The sequence below is a fragment of the Gorilla gorilla genome, chromosome 13 (assembly GCF_029281585.2).
Source record: "Gorilla gorilla gorilla isolate KB3781 chromosome 13, NHGRI_mGorGor1-v2.1_pri, whole genome shotgun sequence".
NCBI classification, from domain to species: Eukaryota; Metazoa; Chordata; class Mammalia; order Primates; family Hominidae; genus Gorilla; species Gorilla gorilla.
In genome coordinates, this window is record NC_073237.2 from 57,521,906 (window position 1) to 57,549,126 (window position 27,221).

The window sequence follows — 27,221 nt, forward strand, 5'->3', positions numbered from 1 at the left end:
TGAAATTTTGGTACATGCTAGGCAGAGGGTGCCTATGTGATCAGCCCTCAATAAAAACCTGGGCACTGATGTATAAGCAAACTTTGCTTTGTATCCTTTCACTGCAATAAATCTTAGCTGTGAGTACAACTACATGTTACATCCTGTGAATTCTCCCAGTCAATCATCCAATCATGGGGTTGCTCATGGACACCTCCAGTGTACATGTAAATTACATCCAACAGATAAGTATAGATTGATTTCAAGATATTTAAGAACATTGTAAATATAGATATTTCAGCATATTTGTATTTAAGTTATTGTTTTGGCTATGGGACCTCTAGAAAAGGATGAAGGTAATTTATACTCAAGCTAATTAAACTATGGACCTTTAAAATGCAAGACAATAATGGAAAACATATAAAATACAGACCTTGGGCTTGGCCAGCAAGTAAAACAAGGATTCTCTGAAAATTACTACTAAAGATATCAGAAGAGAACCTTCCATGTTGAAGAGAACCATTAAGGAGAACATGAATATGGAATTGTGAACATTAATAAGAAAAATGTGTCCAGCATTTTAAAGAAAGAAAAAGAAAAGAAAACCCAGAGGCTCTGTGTTGAAGACAAAAAAAAAAAAGGAAACCTAGGAACAATTTCTCTGCTAAAAGCTGTGTCCATGTCCTTCCTACTGGGGTCACTAGGCAAAGTTATATAAAAAACTAAGGTGTTTAAATAACATTTTACCTGATTTAATATTTTACTTTTTTCCCATTGATTTTACAAGCTATAAAAAAGTTCCTACAGAAAAGCTGCAAATTACACCACAGCACGTATAAATTATTTTTTTAAAAAGCACCCAATATCCTGTCATCCAGAGACAACCACAATATGGCATATTCCTTGAGTCTTCTCCCAATGCATTAAAAAATAAATAAATAAATGGGAACATTCTGGATATAATTTGTCTTTAATTTTTTTCTCATCAAAACTTGATTTTTAAAGAAATATTAGAAACATTAATTAAACAGACATGTTGATCAACTTTCCTTTAATTGTGCTGGAGGTCCTCACATGTGGAACCTGGAGGTCTTTGATCCCAGAGCCTAAATATCTGCTGGCCAAAACACCTGAGAAACCCAAGGTAAGAGGGTGACCATGTGTTTCCTGCCATGGCTCAGACATGCCATTATTTGACAAATATACAGAAATTAGATAGACATCTTTCTCTGTAGACTGACTGCTCTGCAAGTTGAAAATGTGGTGCATGCACTGTGTTGCCTTGATGGGCTGACTTACATTGTGAAGTCCAGGCAATGATGATGAGACTCAGGATTGATGAGGCAGCTTAAAGGTGTTCCTGGGAGTCATAGACCTCCCACTTCTCTTGACTCCACCATATTCCAGAGGCAGTACAGCCAGCAAAATGGTTGAGCAGTTCTGTCACTTAGTGGCTGTATGAGCTCAAATTATTGAACCCTTCTTAGCCCCAGTTTTACAAAATATAAAATGGGAATAAAGATATCAACATGAAAGAGTTGTTGGAAGATTACTAGACAATGTCTGGCCTAGTGCAGAGCTGCCAAAATGAAAAAGAATATTCAACACAAAAACATTAGTATAGCCTACAGATAAATGCTAAATAGCATGCTATTCTATTTCATATTTACTTTTTTTTCAGCCGTAGTTGAGGGGAGGGGCATAGGATGACAACTGTATGTCCAAAGCAATGTAAATACGCAAATCAAATTACAAGCACTAATCCAAGATCCATGCAAATGGCATCTTTAATTCACCATATTGTAGGTGTTGCATCTTGAATGCCAATGACCTCTCTTCCCACAGCATGTGTGATAACATGAGCTTATCAGGTCCGTTCTCAACATCTGTCAGCCCAGTGTCCACATCTGTTTTCGATAGCATATATCACCCAGATAGAACTTTGATGAATGAGTGATAGTTTTCACCTAAACTCAAAATACGTTCAGTTGCTTTGTTGTGCAGCAAGAAGGTAGGATTCAGGCTGACAGACATAGAGTGGATTCTCTTAGATTCAAGCCTCTGGGCCTGTGATGTGCTGTAGAAAAATGGTGTAACTTCTGAGACTCCTATTATAATGCCTCCATGCTACAGGAGACAACCTCAGGATGCATCCAAATCATTAACCTGATGCACCTTGGAAAGCTTTTGATTCCAATGACAATTTTTGAGGCTGTAGTAGGACACGTTGGACTAAATCACAAAGGGAAAGGGAAACTCTAGGATACAGAAAGTACATTAATCAAAGGAAGTCATTTTACCCCATATAGGAAGTCAACAAATGAAATTTTAAAAAATTAAACACAAAGGTGTGAGGATCCAGAGGAAAATGAAAGATACAAAAGGGAAAGTCCAGGGTCTGACTCAATCAGGAGCTCAGGCTATTGTATCCCCATCCTAAACATGATGCTGGCTGCTCCCATGGAGAATGAGAAACAGCATCTGAAACAGTGGCGGAGGGGATGTAACTTTCCTAACGAACTGATGTTTTCACAGTGAGCCTTCATTGTTATTGTTGTTGTTGTTATTGTTGCTGTGTCTAGATTCCCAGCCTTCCCTGAAAAACACAATGCAAATTTTAAAAGTCCAATATGCCAGATTTTAATAAATTATAGTGAAAATAGCATGGGCTTTAGCATGAGACAAACTAATTTAATCCCAGCTCAGACATTTCCCATATGTATTCCTTGAATAAACTGTTTACCATTTATGTTTCCTTAAAAATCATCTAAGTTTCCAGTAAAAATGGTTTGAAATTATGCTTAGCATAAAGTATCGCAAGAGGAAGATTTTGGGTTTTTTTTTCTTCTGTTGTTCTTGCTGTTGTTTTATTACAGTAGGATGGCCAGAACTTGGCCTGGCAAAGAAGAGACTGAAATACCAAATATATACAGAAGTGTGGAGGATCACAAAGTTAACACATGTGATGGCACTAGGCACAGCACTCAGTGCAAGGCTCACGTGCCATAAATGTTCGTTCTATCCCATAAGCTGTGTTGCTACTGTTCTATGACTGAGGAAAAGGGAGGGTTGACCTACTTTGAGAATAAACTAACAAATTATCACACCCAAGATTTAAATTTTCACCCAAATAAAAATCCTCAGAATGGATCACACCACTGCACTCCAGCCTGGGTGACAGGAGTGAAACTCTGTCTCAAAAAAAGAAAAAAAAAAAAATCCTCAGAATGATTAAAGAGTATGCCCAGGAGATGGAGTCTCCCTCTTTTCTTCACCAGCTTGTCCTTCCTGATAAGTAGTGTTGCTGTAACAGAATACCTGAGATTGGGTAGTTTATAAAGAAAAGAGGTTTATTTGGCTCAAGATTTTGCTGGCTGGAAGGTTCAAGATTGGGCATCTGCATGTGGTGAGGGCCTCAGGCTGCTTCAACTCACTGTGGAAAGCAGAATTGGGCTGGGAGTGCAAAGAGATCACATGGTGAAAGAGGGTATGAGAGAGAAACCGAGGAAGCCAGACTCTTTTTTACAACACACTCTCTCAGGAGCTAACTTATTCCGTCAGTGAGGACTTAACCCATACAGAAGGGCATTCATCCATTCACGAGGGAAGCACCCCAGAGACTCAAAAACCTCCACTAGGTCGCACCCCCCAACACTGCCACACTGGGATCGAATTTCAACATGAATTTTGGCAGAGACAAAACAAACCATAGAAGATGAAACAGGTCAGTTGAACTTCAAAACACAAAACCAAAAACAAACCATTAACCGAGCATAGACAGAATGGATTACCAGTCATTTTACTACATGTACAGAGGTATTATGCGCTGGGATCCGTTCTGGGGGATGCTGAACAAAACACCTGACTGCAGAATTGTCTGACTGACTGCATATCATGCCCACCATCACAGCTGGGATGCTTTCTGCTGGGGTCCATTTGGGGAGAAAGTTGTTTCATATCCCTACTTTTGTTCAAGAAAGAGGAGACTCTGTTTATTGCTCTTCATATACAAATTAAGGAGTTCATCATTCTCAAGGATGAAAATCATCCATTCGCTGGGTATGGCAGATCTTGTCAGACATCCTGAGACCTTTGTAAACTCCTAAATTCATGATGTATTCAAATAGAATACATACCTTTTCATGTAAAATGTGCATTCAGATATACAGAAATAAAAACGTATCAGCATGTCCATGCTGGATGGGTAGCTAGGCTCACTCATTATCTTAGTGATACCCTATACAGCAGCCAAAAAGCCTCAGCAAAACAACTAATTCAATGATCTAGTCCTTTAGGGTTACTAGCAAGTAATGAAAACTGCAAATAGTATATAGGTAAATTGCTAAATCTGAATTTAATAAGATGCCTGGAATATTGCAAAAATATACGCATTCCTTTATAATATAAAGACAGTCACGTGGACTTGATCAAAACTTACTTATAAGCTGAAAAATAAAGTGGTCAAACATCATTTATACGTGACTTTCTAAACAAAAGTTTTCATTCTGATTGAGATTCAAGAATAGATTATATAAAAATTGCTCAGCAATGCTGGGGACAGTGGCTCATGCCCGTAATCCCAGGACTTTGGGAGGCCAAGGTGGGTGAATCATTTGAGGTCAGGAGTTCGAGATCACCCTGGCCAACATGGTGAAACCTCATTTCTACTAAAATATACAAAAAAAATTAGCCATGCAAGTTGGCACATGCCTGTAATCCTAGCTACCTGGGAAGCTGAGGCAGGAGAATTGTTTGAACCCAAGAGACAGCGGTTGCAGTGAGCTGAGATCGCGCCACTGCACTGCAGCCTGGGTGACAGAGCGAAACTCCAACTCAGAAAGAAAAAAAAAATTTGCTCAGCACTTAAAAGATTCAGATGTTAGGAAATAAGCTCAATAATGACATCCTTTTTCTCTATAAAGTAAGATGCACTACAATCTTTTTATTTGAAGGCAAGATTAGTTTGCTGTTCTTTAGATAGCAAATTCCTATCTAGAACTGTCTTTTTTAAAAGCTGTCAATGCTAAAATGTTATTTCTGATTAACAAAACCCATGTGCCCACATCACTATGAGTTAGGTTTCCGAGACACCTGCCACAAGTGGAGTTTATTAGATGATAGATGTATGCGTCTCTCTGCACCTCTCTGAGGCTTTTAGCTGTCTCTGACAGACCAACTGTTTGTCAAAGCTTTCAAACAGATCTGACACCAGGCAAGACTGAACTACAATTTGATGGGCCCTGCAAGGCTAATGGTACCATGTGAGGATATTTTCAAACTTAATTTAAGAATATTTCTCCCATTCACCTGCAGCCTATATCTCCCAAGGGCTGAAATAATGCAGATATAGTTTTATCACACTGCACACATTTAAAGTACTCTGAAATGAAAAGTAAAACAAACAAAAAACAGGCAGTATAACTGAACTGAGATAATCGTTTTCTTGGAAAATACCGGAAACAATTAATTTCTGCATCTCCATGTTTGTTTTCAGCCTCTGAGAATATCAGGAAGCTACCACCACAAAGGTGAGTATAGCTTAGTGGGAGAGAACATGGGAGTTGGGTCAGGAGTCCAGGATTTACACAGCTCTTCAACTATTATCTATATAACATATAAAATAAGAGTTGTCATAATTACTTCATGAGTAAATTATTGAAACTTACTCAGTGCCAACCATTGTGCTAACATCGCATATATCTCATTTAATCTGCAATGAGAAAATTATCACAATGAAAAAGCAATAGAAACTGTAATATCTAATTAATGATTCTGGGAGTAGGATTTTAGCTACAGAAATAGCTATGTTAGATCGTAACATTCTAAATGGAGGTAGATCTATGCCAAAAGCGTTCTATGAAGAAGATTCCACCCCTGAGAGTCCCATGTTGTCCAGAGGAGAGTAAACACTGAGCATGGGGTGGAATGTTGCTGTCATGGACTGTAGCTCTCATCTCCCAAAACACTTCCCCTTCTCCGATCATCTACATTCTTTCCTCTCACTACTTCTCCTACTACTTTTGTTCACCACTTTGTCCTTCTCCCTACATCACTGAGATATCATTAGTATCAGTCATTTCCACAGTCAATCTACTAACATTAAAAATATGGTTTTGATGATTACACAACGTATACATGTATCAAAAGATCACACTGTACCCCATAAGTATGTACAATCATTGTACATCAAATGTAAATGAAATCTTTAAAAGCATATAGGGTTTTATATTTAATTTTCAAAGTGCAATGTAAATAACATAAAGTTCACCCTTTAGTGTGTATACTTCTGTAAGTTTCCACAAAATACAGTTGTGTACCTCCACCACAATCAAGATATACCACAGTGCCATCAGCACAAAAATTCTTTGTGCCCCTTTGTAGTCAGTGACTCCACCCATGCATAAGGCCCAGCACTAATCCATTTTCTGTCCTTGTGTGTTTTGCTTTTACAGAATGTGACATAAATTGAATTCAACAGTACGGAGCCTTTTGAGTCAGGCATCTTTCACTTAGGGTAATGAATCTGAGATTCATCCATGGTTGATGAAATCTCTAGTTTGTTCCTTTTTAGTGCTGAGTAGCATTACATTGTATGAAGGTACCATGTTTTGAGAATTCATTCCCCAGTTGAAAAACACTGAGTTGTTTCCATTTTTTTGGTGATTATGATATATGTAAACATAAATTTTCATTTCTCTTAAGTAAATTCCTAGAAGTGGGATTGCTGGATGGTATGCTAAATTGTATGTTTAATTTTATAAGAAACTGCCAGGCTGTTTTCCAAGATGGCTATACCATTTTGCATTACCACAAGCAATTTATAAGCATTCCAGTTGCTAAACGTCAGCATCACTACTTGACACTGTCAGTTATCTTAACACTGACTATTCCATTGATGTGTAGTGACATATCATTGTGGTTTTACTTGCTTTACCTAACAGATAATGACATTAAGCATTTTGTCATGTACTTATGTGCTGTCTATGTATGTCCTCTAGTGAAGTGTAAGACAAAATTTTGCACAGTTTTTTATAAGGTTGTTTTATTGTTGAGTGTCAAGAGTTCTTTATATATCCTGGAGACAAGTTCCTTATCAAGTGTGTGTTGTGCAAATATTCTGTCCCAGTCTGTGGCTTCTCAAACAGTGTCTTTCAGATGAGATCAGGCGTGTCAGGGTGGTATGGCCGTAGACTCAAACAGTGTTTTTCAAAGAGCAGAAGTGTATTATTTTTATGGGGCTCAACTTTTCAATTGTTTTAATGGGTCAAAATTTTGATCTAATTATCTAAGAAATCTCATAGGGCTTTTGTGACGTAAAACCCATGATCACAAAGATTTTCTTCTATAAGTTTTATAGTTTTTGGTTTGATGTTTGTTTATGATCCAATTTCAGTTCATTTTTGTACATAAAATGAGTATGGATCAAGATTCAATTTTATGTATTTATTTTCCAAATTTTTCCAACATCACTTAAATAACAAACTAATTGCCTTGGAACTTTTACTGAAAATCATATGACCATAGATGTATGTGTCTAGTCCTGAAATTTCTATTCTTTTCTATTGTTACATATGTCTATCCCTTCACCACATTAACTTGATAACTGTAGCTTTATAATAAGCATTGAAATCAGGTAGTGAGATTCATCCAATTTTGTTGTTCTTTTCCAAATTATTTTGGCTTTCCCTTTCCACATAAATTTTAGAATTCGATTATCATTTTCTATAGTAAATCCTGCTGGAAATTTTATTAGAATTACACTGAATCTATGATCAATTTGGTGGAGAATTAATATTTTAACAACAATGTGTCTTCCAATCAGGTGTAACTTTCTACTTATTTAGCTACTCTTTGATTTCCTTTATTAGCGTTTTATAGTTTTCAATATACAGATTTTGCATATATACTTTCATGTTATATCTACGTATTTCATTATTTTAGCATTAATGGAAATGCATTTTTATTAACTTTCAAATTTTTCATTGCTAGCATACATAAATACAATGAAATTTTTAAACCTTGTACCCTGAAAACTTGACACACTCATTCGTAGGTTTTATTAGCTTTTTTTGTAAACCTTTGGGACTTTATGGAAATAATCATGTCCTCCTCCAATCAGTATGATTTGAATTCATTTTTCTTGCCTTACAGCACCAGCTAGGATCTGCATTCAGTATGAGGTTGAATAGGAGTGATGGGAACTGAATTCATTACCTTGTTCACAGTCACAGGAAAGAATTCAGTGTATCACCATTATGTCTAATGTTCGCAGTAGGTTTTTTTGTAAGTATGCTTTATTAGAATGAGGAAGTTCTTTCTGTGGATAGTTTGCTGTGAGTTTTTATTGGGAATCAATGTTAAATCCAGTTAAATGTTTTTTTCTCCAGTATATTAATCATATGGCTTTTCTTTAGTCTGTTAACATAGCTAATTACATTGATTGATTTTAAAAAGTTAAATAAGCCTTATGTTCTCAGGATAAACCCAATTAAGTTTTTTACATACTGCTGATTCAGTTTGCTAATTATTATGATGGGATTTTTTGAAATGTATATTCATGATGAATATTGGTCTACAGTTTTCCTTTGCAAGAGTTGAGTATCAGGGTTATGCTGGCCCTATGCAATGAATTGGGAGGTGTTCCCTTCACTTCTAATTTTTTAAAAGTGTTTAGGTAGAACTGCTATAATTTCTTCCTTTAACATTTTACATCGTAATACTGAAATTTACAATACACCAATGACAGCATCTGGGCCTGGAATTTTATTCTAGAAAGATTTTTGTTTACAAATTCAACTCCATTAATAAATAAAACACTATTTCTTATTTATCTATTTCTTGTTGGGTGAGTTTTGATGTTTTGTTTCTTATAAGAAATTTGTCCATGTCACCTAGGTTTCCAAACTGTAACAACTACTTGTTTGATTTTGTCAGTCTGTTTGTTGTTCCCTTTTCCCCTTGTTCTGCCTGCTTTTGATTTAGCTAAATTTATTTTTATTTCATTTATCTCCACTAATGACTTAAACCTGTACCTCTCTTTTAAAAATATTCTTAGTCACACTACACTTCATAATACCCAATTACAATCTATCTTCAAATAATATTGTAGCACTTCAAATCTGGTGTGAGAACCTTAATATATTCTCAATTAGTCCACCTCATGTCTCACATTGTAATTGTCACACACTTTATTTTCACATGTGCTATAAACCAGAATACATTACTACTATTTTGACTTTACCTTCCCTTTACCCATTTAGGGAGTCACATTTCCTTGTGAAAAAAATGACAGCCACATTTCCATGTGATAAAATTACATAAAACTATATACACCTGTTGTATCAATGTTACTTTCCTGGTTTTAATATTATACTATAATTACATAAGAAGTAACCAATAGAGGAAATTGAGAGACAAAACTTTAGAACTGTCACAACTTCCCACGAATCTGTAATTATTTTAAAATTTAAAGTTTTTTGTTTTGTTTGTTTTGCTTTTAGAAACAGGGTCTTGCTCTGTAGCCTAGGGTGGAGTGCAGTGGTGCAATCATGGCTCACTGTAACCTAGAGCTCCTAGGCTCAAGCAATCCTCCCACACACCTGGCCTAAAATTTAAAGTTTGTTTAAAAAGTTAAATAAACATGTATAAATTTCCTGGCAATTAAATATGCGTAATATTCTATGTATGAGAAAATGTGTTCCACGTGATAAAAGTTAACTTTAAAACAACCCTAATATCATTTATTTTAAAATGTAGACTACATATTCATCATTATTTTAACATCATTTCACTGTTGTAATGGTATTAGTAGTGTAATACATCATAATAACAATAAGAAGGAACATTTATTGAGCACTTATACAGCCAGGCCCTGGTGGAGTACTCTATGCTGAATCTTACTTGCCACTCAGAACAATGTTAAAAGCTACTATTATGGTGATTTTGATTCTACAAATGCTCCACTGAGAATGTAAAGAGTGAGAAGAAAGGTTCGGATAGAAAGTAGGGCATCATAGGCCAGGCGCGGTGGCTCACGCCTGTAATCCCAGCACTTTGGGAGGCTGAGGCAGGTGGATCACCTGAGGTCAGGAGTTCGAGACCAGTCTGGCCAACACGATGAAACTCCGTCTCTACTAAAAATACAAAAACTAGCTGGGCGTGGTGGTGCACACCTGTAATCCCAGCTACTCAGAAGGCTGAGGCAGGAGACTTGCTTGAACCTGGGAGAAGGAGGATGCAGTGAGCCAAGATTGCACCATTGCACTCCAGCCTGGGCGACAAGAGCAAAATTCTGTCTCAAAAAAAAAAAAAGAAAGGGCATCATAAACATGTATGAAATAGACAGAAGAAAAGGAGCCAGCAAAGAAACCAAAACCAGGTAGCCAAAGAAAAAGAACACAACAGGGAGCTGTCAGGAAAATCAGGGACAAAGTTTCAAGGCAGCTGGCACGTTCTGAAATAATTAGCATGTGGCAGAGTTGATAGGTGAACCCAGGTTGTCTGACTCCAAAGCTTACAACCATTATTATTACATTCATACTTTCATACTTTGCAGCAAATCGTACACCTGAGAAACCGTTGGCACTACCTTTAGTAAAATTGAGGTGATCAAATTGTATACATAAAAGCTTTGAAATGCAGCCTGGAAAACTTCTAAGTGCGGAAAATAAGCAAATGTATGTAAAATGTCATGATGCTAGTGGGTTTATAGTAAGACCAAAGGAGGAAAAATACAACTACCCTTAAGAAAAAGTTGATTATTTTTATAAAACAGATTCACATATATGTGTCAGCATATCAGACCAATATAGTATGCTATTTAAAGACTCCTAAATCTAACACAGCATGGTAAAATGCTGCATCCTCCCAAGTTATTTTCTCCATAGAAAAAAGTCAAAAATCAGCTGGGTGCGGTGGCTCATGCCTGTAATCCCAGCACTTTGGGAGGCCGAGGCAGGTGGATCACGAGGTCAGGAGATCGAGACCATCCTGACTAAAATGGTGAAACCCCGTCTCTACTAAAAATACAAAAAAATTAGCCATGTGTGGTGGCGGGCGCCTGTAGTCCCAGCTACTCGGGAGGCTGAGGCAGCAGAATGGCATGAACCCGGGAGACGGAGCTTGCAGTGAGCCAAGATCGCACCACTGCACTCCATCCTGGGCAACAGGGCAAGACTTCATCTCAAAAAAAAAAAGTCAAAAATCATTACTCCAATATGTTAACAATGATTACTTCTGTGAAGTGGCATGGAGCTAAAGATGACTTTCATTTTGGATTTTATACACTTTGGTTTTTAAAAATATTTTGAAGATAAACATGTTACTTTTGTAACTGAAACAACAGGCCTTTGAAAATAAAATATAAAAATAAAGACCAAGAGTCTTAACATGATCTATATATTTGAATTCTAACCTCAAATAAGCAAGTCACAGTTAACAGTGCAACTGAGCCTTACCTCCTTTGGAGGTGCCCTGCACCTTGTATGTCTCAGGCTGATAACCTAAACTCTGAGCTTGGTCTGTCATTTAAGTGGAACATCTCTCAGAGAAATAGAATGTAATTAAGGACAAACACATCTTGCTTGCTTGTTTGCTTTCCCCAATGCAGGTGGGCTGTCACCCGCCACATGTACAGCAAGCTGAAGTTACAAAAACTGTTGTGCTTTATCTATGCAGAATGTACGTTGTGGTTATGTTATGCACCACAGCTATAGGAAGAAGGGGTCCCCCATATCAGCCTGAGGCTAAAAGCACAAAAATGATACTACTGTCATACACAGGAAAAAGAGAGTCAATAGTTCAAAGGCTATCACTAAGATAAATGGAGTTTTGAAATTAAATGGTGCTTGCCCGGCTAAATTGAGAAGCCTGAAAATGCACATATATTCAGTGCTAGGACTGCCAGGAAAAGGAGTGATTTTGTGTTGCTGGTTCCTTCATTTTCTAATTATGAAAAATAGGATTCTTAGAGAAATATATAAATTTCCTTGTTGTTTCCAAAAATATCTGGGCCACTGATTCCCTCTTGTTTTTAAGTTGACCTGCGAAATAAAGAGCTCTGTAATGTTCATATTATTATACAAAAAATATTTATGAATTGCTTTGAGAAACGTAAGAATAGGATAATATCAAAAGATAATTATCTCTGGATGGCTTCTTCCTAGAGAAACTTTAAAGCAAATATCTGCAGCACTACTCAGTTTATGCCTTTTACTGTGTACAATAAAACAAGTAACAACAATATAATGCCTGCATTATTTACAAAAAACAACTCCAAGACATTATAGTATTTGGAGCAGTACTACAATGCATAGTGTTTCATGACTCACAGATATTTCATTTTCCTCTGAGCTCTGAATAATTTAAAATTTTATGTTAACAAATACCACTATAAAAATTAAAATTTTGATTTTTTAACACGTTTATTGTCATTTCTAAAATGATCTTAAAATAATTCCATCATATCTGAAAAACATACACTATTGCTATTTGGAAGAGTATATTTGTTTAAATGATCTATACTATGTAAATATCCTGACATTAGGAAACAGAAATGCCTATTATATCTCTGTAAAGAAATACCTGAGAAAAAGGGCTTTATTCTAGCCCTTCTCTTGTGCCTTCCAAAACTACCAAAAGAACAAATGACATCCTTGAAAGTTCTGTAAAATCTTCATCTAAATCCTTTGTGGGGTGGAGAGGGGGATACCATACATCCTTCTGGAATGTAAATCCCATGAGAGAGATGACCTGTCCATCTTATGCCCCTGTCATTGAATGCAAGCCACCATGATCATCTCTGTATGTATTTATTAAATAAAAAACTGATAAATGAATGAAAAAGTGACCTTTGTTCTATAATTTTTCTCAAAACCATCAAAATGATGACAAGCTGGAATCCCCAACTGATGTAATGAAGATGATTTTATTATATTTCAAATATATGCTTTGTGACAGAAATATTTTTATGCGGATCTCAATTACAGTTTTTTTTTTTTTTAAGCTGTTACCCCTCCATTGTCCGCAAAGCAACAGGTGTCAAATATAGAACTGTGACATCGTGAAAGCTAGGAAAAGACCTGCGGATCACAATTTTTTGTCTTTTGCTTTTTCAAACTACAGTCACTGACTTATTACATTTCACACTATTTAGAGTTTTTAGAATTAAATATGGGTCAACAATCACTAAATGCATCAACAAGTGACACTTATTAAAATAAATCATACCAAATGGCCAGCATATTATAAGCTGCTCTGACACTACCACTGCTTTCATAAATAAAAAATGAGAATTAAACTTTCATAGTAAAATATTTCACTAGACTACATTGCAAATTTTGACACGGTCAATTCATCATTGTAAAAATCAGATGAAGCTCAGTCAGCTCTGGTCAGAAAGCTCATTAGTCTATTAAAATTATACCTTTGCCAGAACGTCATGATTCTTTTTGCGGAAATATGTCTGCTATTTAGTAAAAATATGTCATGACCATACTTTTTTGCTTTGTCCAAAGCAAATACATGTTTAAAACTGATGACTTTCTAAATTCAATTATAAGCAACAGATGGCTCTAGGAAAAAAAATTTGAAAGTTTTAATTAACCTTAAGCGCTATTCCTGTAATGAAAAGTAGTCAATTTATTTGACTACTTTTTCCATTTATTTGACTAAAACATTTTATTATTAAAGAAAGATGGAATATATTTTATATTCCCAACAGAAAAAAAAAAGTCCATAATTTAAAATTTTGTTTTAAGGAAGTTTCATTTCAGAAAACTATTAGTGAAAAGAAGACTTCAATTTAAAACTAAAAGGGATTCCGAAATAAATTCATTTTCATGGGTTTGAGAAAATTCTGTGTAGTTCTTAATGCAAATTCCCCTTGATAGGTGGCCACACATCTTGGCAACAAAATCCCGGTGTTAGATTATGTTTTGATTGACTGTAGGACACATTTATCTTTCACTAGAACACTGGACTTCCTTCTGGTCTTGTGTTTGTTTTCAATTTATTTAAATCCCTTTATTCTAAGAGAGAATATACAAGAGACTTCAAGAACTCACGTCGTCTCACTTGATTATTATACTTCAAAAGGGGAATGGGGTGATAGATACATTATCATCACTGGTCAAATGGACACCTAGAAGAAAACAGTTGTTCACTGTCCCCTGATAATAATAACTAAACATCACATACCTTCAGTCACTATTAACCTAAGAGCACTCTGTTAAACAACTACATACCTAGGAGCAGTAAGATTCTAACCCCCTAGCATATCGCTCTTCTGAGCCACACCCAAATGGTCTACAAGGACCTCAAATTAAGAAAGTCCAATATATACTTCCTCCCACTAAACCCTATGCCTCTCCCAGTATTGAGGAGCCTTGCACATTGCAGGACCAGTCACCCAGCTGTTTATGCCAGGACCTTGGCTTTATTCTGTCGTGCTCCATAACGTGACTGAGTATTCACCAAGCCTGACCAACCCTGCCTCGTATCAATTCATTTATCTCCAACCTAGGTTCATGCTAAAATCATCTTTCACCTGATTATTGAAACTGACCTTGCTGCCAACATGGTGAGCCACCATACTCCACAGTATGCATCTTTTAAAATTTTTCTAGGAGGCTCATTTTAAAACTTTAAAGAACAGGGCAAAATTGATTTTAGCAATACATTTTACTTTAATCTTATAAATCTAAAATATCATGTTGACAATATACAAATAATCAGTGAGATATTTTACATCCTTTTTCATACTAAGTCTTTGAAATCTGCTGTGTATTTACACTTATAACGTATCTCAGTTCGGATACTAAATGTTTAAGCGTGGTTACATGTGAAAGGTAGGCCTACCAAAACTATAGTTGTATCTAAAGTGCTTCAGTTTTTAAATGTAGCTGCTTCAGATTTTACACATAGCAAATTTAAAGTTAAATACAATTTGAAATGCAGTTCTTCAGTAACACTGACACATTCCAAGCGCAGGGTAGCTGTAAGCAGCCAGCAGTCACCACACAGACAGCACAGCTCCAAAAGACGGGAGGCTTCCTAGAACCTAGAACTTCTTGAGACTCAGAGCTCCCTCTTCATGCTTCACGCTCCAGCTCTACTGAAATTTCAGTTCCTAGACCTTACAGTTCTCTCCACTGCCAGGCCACAGAGCATGCTGTTCATTCTTCTGAACCCTCCCTCCCAGCTAGCTCTCCAGGGCTCAGATTAGGCATTATTAGGCACTGTTTCTTCCAGAAAGTTTTTCTACTGTCCCACACTGCTAAGTCTCATGCCCAAATCTAGTAAGGTCCTTCACTACATTTTGCATTTTTACAATAATAAAACTTTTCACACTGCTGTGCAATTGTCTGTTTAAATTTCAATAACTTCCATTACCCTGTAATATCGTTAAGACCAGAAAGCAAGTAACTTTATCACCTAACTACATATTAAGTCCTCAATAAATATTTATTGAATAAATGAATAAACAAGTGAGAGACCACCAGGAATTCTGCTCCCTCCTTAAAAACATTAATCTGCTCTGATCCTGACAGACCAAACAAGAGCTTACAGGAATTTATGCTGCAAAGAACTGTTGGTCATTAGCCATCGGCAATGAATTTACCTCTTTGTTCTTATGGGGAAGTGACAGTCACAGTCAAGCTGGTATCTTCCATAAATTGTTAGACATCAAAATGTCCAGACAGCAAAAATGTTCACTCGCAAGCAATATTTTCAGTTAATTTAATTTAAAATATTTAATTTACTAAATCCAGAACTGAAAGCGATTAGAATTTTTTTGTCTACTTTGGTCCCCAAAACTAAATACGGTGCCAAAATCTCATGTTTATGATACATTATTTTACTAAAGATATGTGGCAAATTCTATTTTTTGCTAACGCTATTTCATTTCCATAATTATTTATATCCATAAACAGAAACATTTTCTCTAGTTTTAAGAAATTAAAGTGTATTTATACAAAAATTTAATTAAGAGTTTCATAAAGTTTGTGCTTCTTAGGTCTAGTTTTCCATAATTTTCATATATATTCTGTAATTACTCCTAAAATAAGGGAAAAATTAGTTTATATTTCTAAATAGTTTCAGAAGTCAATTCCTCCTCAAAGTGGAAAAAAAGAAGTCAATAGCATTGTTTCCCCATATCAAAAACATCAGTGGTCACTTCATGGAATTTCTGGGTTAAAAGGCAAAACTAAACACACAAATGTAATTTCACCCCTTCCACAAACTCCCTAAAAACAGTAAAGGGAATAATTCTGTAAGTTCAAATGGTGGGGAAAAATAAAAGGGGGGCTGGGCACGGTGGCGCATGCCTATAATCCCAGCACTTTGGGAGACTAAGGTAGGAGGATCACTTCAGCCCAGGAGTTTGAGACCAGCTTAGACAAGAAGGAAAGACCCCACCCTGACAAAAAAAAAAAAAAAAAAAAAATTAGCTGGAAATAGTAGTGCAAACCTGTATTCCCAGCTACTCAGAAGGCTGAAGTGGGAGGATCACTTGAGCCCAGGAAATAAAGGCTGCAGTAAGCCATGACTGCACCACTGCACTCCAGCCTGGGCAACAGAGCAAGGCCCTGTCTCAAAAATAAACAAGTAAAAAGAAAGGAAAGAAAACACAAAGTAAAGAAAATTTAGGAAGCTAGAAAGTAAGACAAGTGACAACTTCAACAAAACTGAGAAAGCTGCATCCTAAGAAAGCAAAATAAAAAAGCCAAAAGTGGCCGGGCACAGTGGTTCACACCTGTAATCCCAGCACTTTGGGAGGCCAAGGCAGGCAGATCACAAGGTCAGGAGATCGAGACCATCCTGGCTAACACGGTGACACCCCGTCTCTACTAAAAATACAAAAAATTAGCCGGTGTGTGGTGGCAGGCACCTGTAGTCCCAGCTACTTGGGACGCTGAGGTAGGAGAATGGCGTGAACCTAGGAGGCGGAGCTTGCAGTGAGCCAAGATCGCAACACTGCACTCCAGCCTGGGCAACAGAGACAGACTCTGTCTCAAGAAAAGCCAAAACCAGACCATTCATACTCCAGGACTTGCCAAAGATACTGGTGATACCAGGTGTCTCTGGAAGTGCTGAAATTAGGGTGAGGGGTAATATACGGAGAACTGGCTGAAAGCCGCTGAACAAGAGGTTAGTTTCCCAGACTCCTTCTTCAGTCTATGAAACTAGGCAACTCCACTGCCACAAAATAAGAAAAAAACCTGAAGGTTTATTCTCAGAGCCAGTAAAAGAGAGTCTCTGGAACACTAGCCATTGCTGAGCGTAGAGTCGATATTGGGAAAAAAGCGGACTTACTGACCTTTTCCCTAAGGAGCACTGAGACCACCTGCCCTCCTGCCTCACTGGGCTCTGAGGAGCCCGCAGCCAGGCTTTTACCCTTCAGTCTGGAGACTGGACGAGTCTTCTCTAGAGAACCTGACCAGTATCTTCCCAATAAAATGCCCAGCCAGATCATAATATTTCAAGTTAACTATCCGACCCAACCCACCAGCACCAGGCTTCTGCTCAGCTCCCGTTATTAAAAATGGGCAAGCAACCAAGGATTATCAGACATCCAAGGACAGCCTCATGGAAGGTAAACACCAAATCAGGTAGATGACAGGCAGTCAAAAACTGTAACGGGACAGAAGATTCCGGGACAGGTTTCTCAAAGGACATGAAATTGATATGCATCCTGGTGTATCTGAATATCTTGAGGAGATGTAAGCATGGCTCAACTATGAATAAATTGTGTTTACAAAGCAATAATAACATAAACCCTCAATTACCTATCCAACCACTGTATGTAAAATACATGGAACACTACTGGCGGGAGAAGAAGGACACATCTGTATAGTGCGATTGACCGAAGCAAATTGAGCTAAATCTTCCCCTCTCCAAAATAAGGTGTCATAGGTCATGCTTGAGACTAAAAAACAAAGTAAATACAGGCATATTATTTAGCTCTTTAGAGGCAAATGACAATAAAGAGATGGATGGGCGGACAGATTGAGAGATACAGACAGACAAAGATGGTTGAATTTGGTTTCCTTTGAGGAAAGGGAAGTAAGGACAGTAGGGGAAGAGGAACAGCTGTCTTTCACATTATAACCTGCAGAAGGACTTGACAATTTAAACTATCTCTAAACAATCTAAAACAAATATGCATGCCCACGCAACTGCTATATCAAAAGTCTACTCCTTTAAGAAATAAAATCCTGGCCAGGCACAGTGGCTCACACCTATGATCCCAGCACTTTGGGAGGCCGAGGCAGGCGGATCACAAGGTCAGGAGTTTGAGACCATCCTGGCCAACATGGTGAAACCCTGTCTCTACTAAAAACGCAAAAATTAGCTGGGCGTGGTGGCATGCACCTGTAGTCCCAGCTACTCGGGAGGCTGAGGCAGGAGAATCACTTGAACCCGGGAGGCGGAGGTTGCAGTGAGCCGAGATCGCACCACTGCACTGCAGCCTGGTGACAGAGAAAGACTCCATCTCAAAATAATAATAACAATAATAATAATAATAACAATACTGCTAAAAAGTCATCCCTGATTTAGAATTAGTATTAACAGCTATTATCCTAGGAGCTACTGGGTCAAGGGAGAGGGAGAAGAACAGTTAACAGTTTCAAATTAAATTCATAGGAAGCAGTTAGAAATCAATAAACTCAAATATGTAACAAAGTATACAGACAGTATGCAATAGCTGTCCCTCTCCTCTGTTCTCCACGTTCTTGCCAATAAGAAAAAAAAAAAACATGACAATGACATTAAAATAAGGAACAAGAGAAAGCAAAGGCCATGTGCCTAAAATGGTGGAAGACAGAACTATTCCCTTCCACCTGAAAAGTTACAGGATATCATAAATAATAAACAAACAAAATCATTGCAAGGAATGTGAGAACACTGGATTGAAGAAGAAAGGATACTATATTATGAGGGGATCCTCTCTCTATTCCAGTGGTTTTCAAACTTTTTGGTATCAGGACTCTTTTATACTCTTAAATGTTATTAAGGATCACAAAAAACTTCTATTTATGCGGGTTTTATCTAACAATATTTTTCACATTAGAAATTAAAAATGGAAATTTTTAAAAATATATATTTATGAATTCATTTAAAAATAACAAACCCATTACATAATAAAATATTTTTATTAAAATAACCGTATTTTCTAAAACAAAAAGAAAGCAGCTTGAAGAGTGGCATTGTTTTAAATTTTTGCCAATCTCTGCCCGGTTTAATAAAAGAGAGTTAAAGTCTCATATCTGCTTTAGCATTTGGTCTGTTGTAATATGTTGTTGGGTTGAAGTATATGAAGACTATGTGGTTTGACACACATAAATACTTGGAAAAGGAGATGTATTTTAATAACCTTTCCAGATAATCATGGACATTCTTCATGATACTTCACCAAAACTTCAATGGTAGTTCCTAAAGGTAATGAACTTTTCATACCATGTACTATGGTAGCTTAAAATCCACTAGTCTATCAGGTATTTGTAACAGATAGTTTGCCCAGGCAAAATTTGGTAACATCATGCATTGGTCATTTCGAAAATACTCTCAAGGGCTAGGCGCGGTGGCTTAGTCCTGTAATCCCAGCTACTTGGGAGGTCGAGGCGGGAGGACTGCTTGAGCCCAGAAGCCCGAGACCACCCTGGGCAACACAATCAGACCTCATCTTTACCAAAAAAATTTAAAAATGAGGTGGGAGGATCGCTTAAGCCCAGGAGATACAGGCTGCAATGAGCCATGATGGCGCCACTGCACTCCCACCTGGGTGACAGAGCAAGACCCTGCTCCAAAAACAAACAAAAAATACAAAATACTGTCACTGAGTTACACCAATCTTCCAAATGTTGCCACATTTTATTACAAAATATCAAAGTCCACATTAATTAATATCACCACTAATCTCATTTAAAAAGCCTGTAAGTACTGGGAAATTATCACACTGATGGATACAAGTTTTCTAAAATTCCAATTTTCACGTAGAAAGCTCAAATTCTTTCACAGGCAACAAATCTTGTCATTCACTTTTTAGAAAATGTCTGCCAAATACACAAATCAAAGTAATGATTGCTTGGCATTCATTATAGAAAAAAAAAAAGGTTGCATGAAAAAACTGGTAGTACAGCATGCAACTCAAACTACCACTAAAATGTTTTACCTCAAGGCCATGATGTATTATAGCAGGCAGTGGAAGTGCTTTCTAAGTATTTCCTACCGTATCACACAGAATGTAAACAAGGCACATGTTCAAGAATCAAGACTTAATATAATTAACCATTTTAAATTTCAAGGACCTTCTTAAGTGAAACTGGCTTTTTTTTTTAATGCCAGATGCCTGGCATTGGAGAATACAATGGTTACCAGTGCAATTTGATGCCTTGGTTTGATGTATGGTAAGTGCCAGCCATTTTCAACAGCGAGCTGCAGCAAGCTTGTACAAGCTCCTGAGAGCGACTGCTAGATCTTCGAGAATTTTGAGAGTTGGTTCACATTATATTGGTAGTTTGAAACTGGACACGGTGAGAATATTTCAACCAATGAAATGTGCAAACACAACAAATGAGGGGCTTTTTTCCCCTTTCCTAGGAGAGCTGCTTCTTATTTACTGCCACATCAGTAGCTTTACCAGCCGTTGCACTTGCATCGTTAGTCTAAAATTCAATGCCTTAGGATGTCTGAAAAGGGCTTGGAAACAGTCTGCTGATCACATTTTGAGAACCACAGCTCTGTTCCAAACAGTGATTTATCCCCCAAAGGCAAAATGGCTCAGCCAAAAGACACCATAGCAGAGACTGAACTCTTCTGACTGCTGGCCCCTGTGCTTTGAAAGAACCCCAATGCCTTCTGAGAGATTGTCAAATTCATTTCCTCTACAAGAAGGTGGAGAAAAAGCCAGAAATAGATGAGAGGGTATCCTGGTAAATAACAGTACTCATGGGTCATAGTCATTCTCTAGGCCCCAAACCGCTGAAGACTCCCAGCTGTACCATGCAAGGAAATGGCATTTTTAGCAAAACCGTCCTGAACAAGATCGCTTTTCAATGTGCGATGTCCGTGCTCAAAATGAAGCAAGAGCTGTATTTCTGAACTTCTGTTTTAGAGAACATCAACCTATTCATCTTATGGTTTTCAGCAATAACTGCAGGAGAAGTTGGTAGAATCTCAGATGTTTGCAGAAGAGCCCTTCTACGCCCTGCTCCCTCGGAGATGACAGAACACGCCAGTTTAACAGGCCTCCATTCAAAGAATATTCCTGTTGTTTACAAATTGCCCAGAGGCTGTTTAAAATACAGTTATGTTCTTAACAGTGTTAGAAAAATAAAGGGGAAAAAAATCACTTAAGAGAATAATAGCTAATACTGCTAACGTTCTTTGAGTGCAAACTATATGTCAGACTGTTAACTTTTTCATTTCATCCTCACAACCACCATAATTTACAGATGAGCTTCAGAGGGTTAATCTGCATAGCCAAGGTTGCCCAAGTGGAGGATACAGGGCTCAGGCAGTCTTAACCCAGAGCCTGTACTCTCCATCTCAACCTAAGGGAGGCTTCTTATAATTACGTGATCTAAAGCATGATATAGATGAATGCAGAGAAACTTTGATATTGAGATCAATAAATCCAGTCCATGGATGGCTAAAACAGTCCTAGTATCTGTGTCTAACCAGGAGCTCATGTTAGATAAAGACTTCACTTAATTGTGGGACCACACCTAAAATATACCACAGTGAAATTCTAACTCCAAGTATGAAAATGTTCTCACTTTACACAAAAAGCTTTTTTTGTGAATTTTTAAAACCCACCCTTCTGAGGAAATGAATAACCTAATTTATATTAAAATATGAAACAAAGAAAAGTAACTAATTCCTGACCCCCTTCTTCTCAGAAAAACAAAGAATAATGAATTCATTGTTACACAATAATGACCGTACCTTTCCAAAACTATAACCTCTCTTGCTTTCAATCACTGTTGACCAAGCAAAACCCTACAGATTGTTTAGAGCTGTCTAACAGCTGCCTCGGTTTGGCATGTGTTTGTTGGTATTGACCCAGGCAGTACTAGAGTGAAAGGAATGACCCTGTCTCTGAAACTCCAACCTGGCTCACTCACTCAATTAAAAGATCTGTCAGTAATCACTACTCACACAGACAAGATCAGAAAAAAATGGAGCATTCGGCAATGCAAGCTAGAAAATAAGATTACTTTTTCACAATACTCTTTAATCATGAATTATCTGAAGTTCCACTTGTCTAATAATGTTTTTAAAATTAGTCCTCAGGAAAAAATGACTTCAAAACCGAAAATTTAAAGGCTCCAGTCAATTTCCTTTTGTCTCACAGTTTTTCTCTCAACAGATAAAGAAAAATCCATAGTAACAAGATAACATTTCATGCATTTACACATTTTCTCCTATAGACATCTACAGCCTTCAGAAAGTATATTATTTGTAGTCATGCCCATCTGACATTTTCCATTTTACTCAAAAGATTTTATGGTTTGGTATTACAGCAATACACAAATTTGACAGCTTGCAATAGGATCTAGTCCCTGTAGCAAATCATTCTGACAGTTAAGTACTATACAGCTACTAATGTACTTTTTTTTTTTGCACTACACTTATTTAAAAACCTTACAAAGTTGGAGACATATGTATGTTGAAATCCTGAAGAACATTATCTTAATGACGTTATATAATTTTATACTGGCCGTGTTAAATAATAGGACACCATACCATACCACAACCGTGTCATCTGTAGTATAGTATCTCTTACTCCTCCTTTAGAATAGTTCATTATTCAAAGCACATTTTGTGCACATTAACACTACTGATTACTGTTCAAGCAATAAGTTTTCTCATCATTGTCAATGTTTATTATTTTCTTAGAACTTCTCTGCCTTTAAAAATACCTGAGCCTATGAATACATCGGTACATGAGTTAATGTGGAACATACTGACTTTTTCTGATTGCCTTTACAACACTACTTCCTTCCTTTTAGCATGATGAAAGACAATCAATATGTCTTTACATTTCCTAAAATGCATTAACAGAGGCCCTGTCAAATACAACCTTGATTCTTTCAGAAAGAAAGCCAAGTTGCTCACGAACATTGCTGTAACATTAACTAAATAGAACTCTGAATGATCTTACAGCACAAGAGGCAGACCCTATCTCTATCTCTCAATAATTCTATTTTTAGTATTCAGTATATCTGATAACATGAGTCAGTTAGCAAGAGAACATGCACCTTCGTCTAAGAAATAGGAAGTGTGATTGTATTTTCTCCCCCTTGATTCAACTCTTGAGATGGAATACCACAGTGAAACCACTCTATTTTCAGAATTGATATACCTTTCAAAACTATAATCTTTGGCTTGCAGGTTCACTATTATTTGCCTTCAGGTACAAATTTTAAAGTGTACAGAGGCTTCTAAGCAGAATAGTATGGTCTCAGCCAGACACGGAAAGGCTTGTAGCTCAGTCATCATTGCAGTGTAAATTCCTTTTCAAAATAATGTTCTTCACTCAGAGAACACTTGTGCCTGTGCTTTGTTCACTTGTCAAACACAAATCAGAGGTCATCGAATGCCCAGGGGCAAATCCTGCTATTCCAAAATTCATTTCTCCCTCTATTTGGTTGCAGAAATAGGATTTCAAATGTAAAAGTCCTAGAAAGGTCTAAAGATATAGAAACCAAAGGCACTGTGCTACACCACTGTGAGGACGGATGCATTTGTGACCCATGAACAATGCCAAATTTTTTGTGTTTGTTTGTTTTTTGAGACGTAGTCTTGCTCTGTCGCCAGGATGGAGTGCAGTGGCACGATCTCGGTTCACTGCAACTTCCGCCTCCCAGGTTCAAGCAATTCTCCTGCCATAGGCTCCCGAGCAGCTGGTACTACAAGCATGCACCACCCACACCCGGCTAATTTTTGTATTTTTAGTAGAGATGGGGTTTCACCATGTTGGCCAGGATGGTCTCAATGATAAGTTTTTTATGCAATGACAGCAATCAGAACAGACATCCGCTGCATTGAAAGATGTGATTTAATATTTAAATATTCATACAACAGTCCTATTTGAAAACTTTATCTCCAAATAGAGTATTTAAAACTAATAGTTGCATTTAGGGTCTGCTACAACTTCCTAAGATTTATTAAAACCCACAAACCTGCTCTGCTGGCTTATTTACAAAAATACCACAGATCTTTAATTAATTTAAGCTGCAGGAAGTGATCAATGTATACAATAAACATTCATGGTAAACATACAGCAACTACCAGAAATCCATACTTCTTTTTAACTCCTTTTGCTAGATTTTTAAAATGTCCTTCTCTTAAATTTTATAATCAAATCTAAGATTTTTACAGTGATCTGTCTCCAAACCCTACCGCCTTCTTCCTTCTGTGTGATCATACCACAAAAACATCATTTGTTATCTCTAAAGTCCCATCCTTAATTCTTCTTCCTGATCATTTTTATATTGTAAAAACAAAGTAGGCCATTCTGTCTTAATGTGTGTTTTATATATCTCTATGTTCCCTTGTTTTTGTCTGTGCACAATTTTGTTCTTCTTCCAGAGATTCAGTTATGACTACGGCCAATCAATCATACTAGTAGAGAAAATAAGAAAGAAAGAAGAAAAGGAAAAAATTCTGAATAAATTCTAAATCTATACCACTTGGGGTCAATTCTTTTTCTTTCAGTCCTCAGGCACACCAATCACCTGTGACTTCACACAACCCCCTAGATGGGCTATGGGGAGAAGGAAATGTCCTCAGTAGCCTCCTATTGTCCTACAAAGTGCCAATCCTCACATATTCTTTTGGTGAACAGAGAAGGTGCTGCAGGGCACAGGGAAGGGGTTTGCAGTAATAGGACTTGCCACAAGGATAACTTTTCCCATGCAGTAAAGTCATTCAGAAGCAAAGCAATTTATTCTAATGGACAGGTAATAAAAATACTACATAATATAAAACCTGCATTAAATATCAGAAGAATGCTGAAGCTGACAGGGAAACTGGTTCTCCCTTTTGGATATGACAGTCTTTAGCCCATTCAGCTAACTTTTCATTTCTTAAGATTTGTTAGCATTTTCATTTCTTCCCTGTAACAGGATGACTCTGCTTAATAACCCGGTAGTTTTGGATAGCAACCTGTAGCATTTTCTTAGCTGGGGCAGCAATTACTTTAATAATTACACAAAAGTGAAATATTTTTAAAGAAAAGGAAAGAAAGAACAATTTTACTTGGATGGAGACCACTATAGCCAAACTTATTTTTCATTAAAATGTTTTAGGTTTTTAAAAGTTAATTATTAAAGTATTTAAAATTGGACACAGAAATAAAAGAAAATATAATGTCTTGAAAATAAGTCTAATGTCATCATTGTTGTCCATTTAATTGTATGATGAACAAAGGCCACACCTGTGACATTACCAAGCAAGGTGGCTGGATGAGCTAAAGGATCTCCATGAAGCACACACCATTTTAGGATCAATAAATCCACAGAAGAGCACCAAAAGGCTTGTTTTCCATTAGTTGTCATTTTTTAAAAACTGGCCATTATACATAAGAGGAAAAAATCTGCTCAAGTAAACAAATCCTTTCCTGTATCCTCCACAAAATTCTCCTTGCACGAATAATTTAACAGAGGAGCTTTTCAAAAGCTGTAGGTTGAAGCTCTGAATAAATAAACGACTAACAACAGTGTTACCAAAATATTCAAATACTTCTGCATAAATTCCAGTATTTCATATTCTAGAAAGACTGCTAATAATGAGCATTTTAAAAATAAACAGCCTTCATATAATGGAAGACATTTTAAACTTATGCTTGCCCACCAGTCATTCTATTAGCCTCTTGCAGTTACTAGCTTTATACTAGTGTTGTTTATTACTTATTCAGAAAAACTCTAACTTGCCCCAAGGGACAGCAGCTCTTTTTCTACAGTTAAATGAAAAACTAAACTAAAAAACTGTCCTTTGGAATTCAACACTTTGAATGCATCACGAGCAGTACTTTCGATGCTCTATTGTCATCCCTTGGGCTAAAGCACCCCACTGTACAACAATCTCTCACTCACTCGCTCGTGCTCGCTCTCGCTCTCTCTCTCTCTCTGCAGGTGTGGCCAGAGCTCTGGTTAGGCACTAGAGAAGGGAGGCGGTAGTTTAAGAGCAACATAAGAAACTGGTGCAGTAGCACCACCTGGTGGGTACTGAAGAGATGCAGCCCTTGCTGCTGCTTCAGGGATGAACCACTTGTCCACTCATTTTCAATCCCCAGCTGACCAGAAGTTCCAAGATCAGAATTTTCAACCAACAAGATGAGTACTGCATGCATGTTTCATAGGCTCTCTGGAGTACTGCTGGGCTCTACAATTTAATCATATGTCTCCTGTGATGCAGATAAGTAAAGTAATGCCTTGCTTTAGAGCAGTATGCAGAGATGTGTGTGAATTCTCTGTTACATTTAAAGGAGAAACCGTGGAAAGGCAAAGGCCATTTCTTATTGTCTGATCGCACTCCTCCAGCCACAGTCATTATAAGCCTGACGTGCAAATAATGAATAACGATTTGCTGCCTTTTATTCATTTCATAAATATTTACTCAGTGACTACTATGTGCATGCATACACATACATCACAGAATTTTAATCTTAGGTGAAACTTGATTAGTATTCAATTTGGTTGTTCAATTTCTATAAGAACAGGTAATGTTAAATTGTTAAATCAGATTATATAATTAATAAGTATATAGTAGCTAATATGCACATGTTACCAGGCTTTATTGCTTTGCTAACAAAAAAGAAATTTGGATTTAAAAAAAGAAAAATATCCAGGTTTGTTTTTAAAAACATTTAACAATTTCTGTTCTGTCAGTCTTGAATTCAGTTCTTCCAACCAAGATATTCTCTAAAAATGACAAATACTGAAAATGTTCTCTTTCTGTCTATATCTTCGCTGTAGACCCGTGGGTTCTTAAATGAGGGTGATTTTGCCTCCCAGGGGATAGCTGGCAATGCCTGTTTGGTGAAGGCTGCTGGAATCCTATGATGCACATGATAGTCCTCCACAACGAAGAATTATCTGCTCTAAAATGTCAATAATGCCAAGGCTGACAGAACAAAAACTGTGTCTGATTCAAAAATGTATACTACATGGCAAGACAAGTGATAATTGTTTGGTGAAATAAATTGATTATGACATCTAAATAATTCTTAT

General features: G+C 37.0%; 1 protein-coding gene across 8 annotated transcripts in view; it reads right to left on the reverse strand.

The window, feature by feature from the left end:
• Window positions 1–27,221, reverse strand: part of KDM4C (lysine demethylase 4C) — a 420,634-nt gene that overhangs the window by 95,916 nt on the left and 297,497 nt on the right. Inside the window, exon 18 of one of the 8 annotated variants that reach the window (XM_055350588.2) lies at window positions 931–2,575. The exons of the other annotated variants lie outside the window; for them this stretch is intronic. Within the exon in view, the coding sequence (XP_055206563.1) occupies window positions 2,558–2,575 (18 nt within the window). The 3' untranslated portion in view covers window positions 931–2,557. Of the gene's footprint in view, window positions 1–930; window positions 2,576–27,221 lie in introns of those variants that run through there. 8 annotated transcript variants of the gene reach the window in all.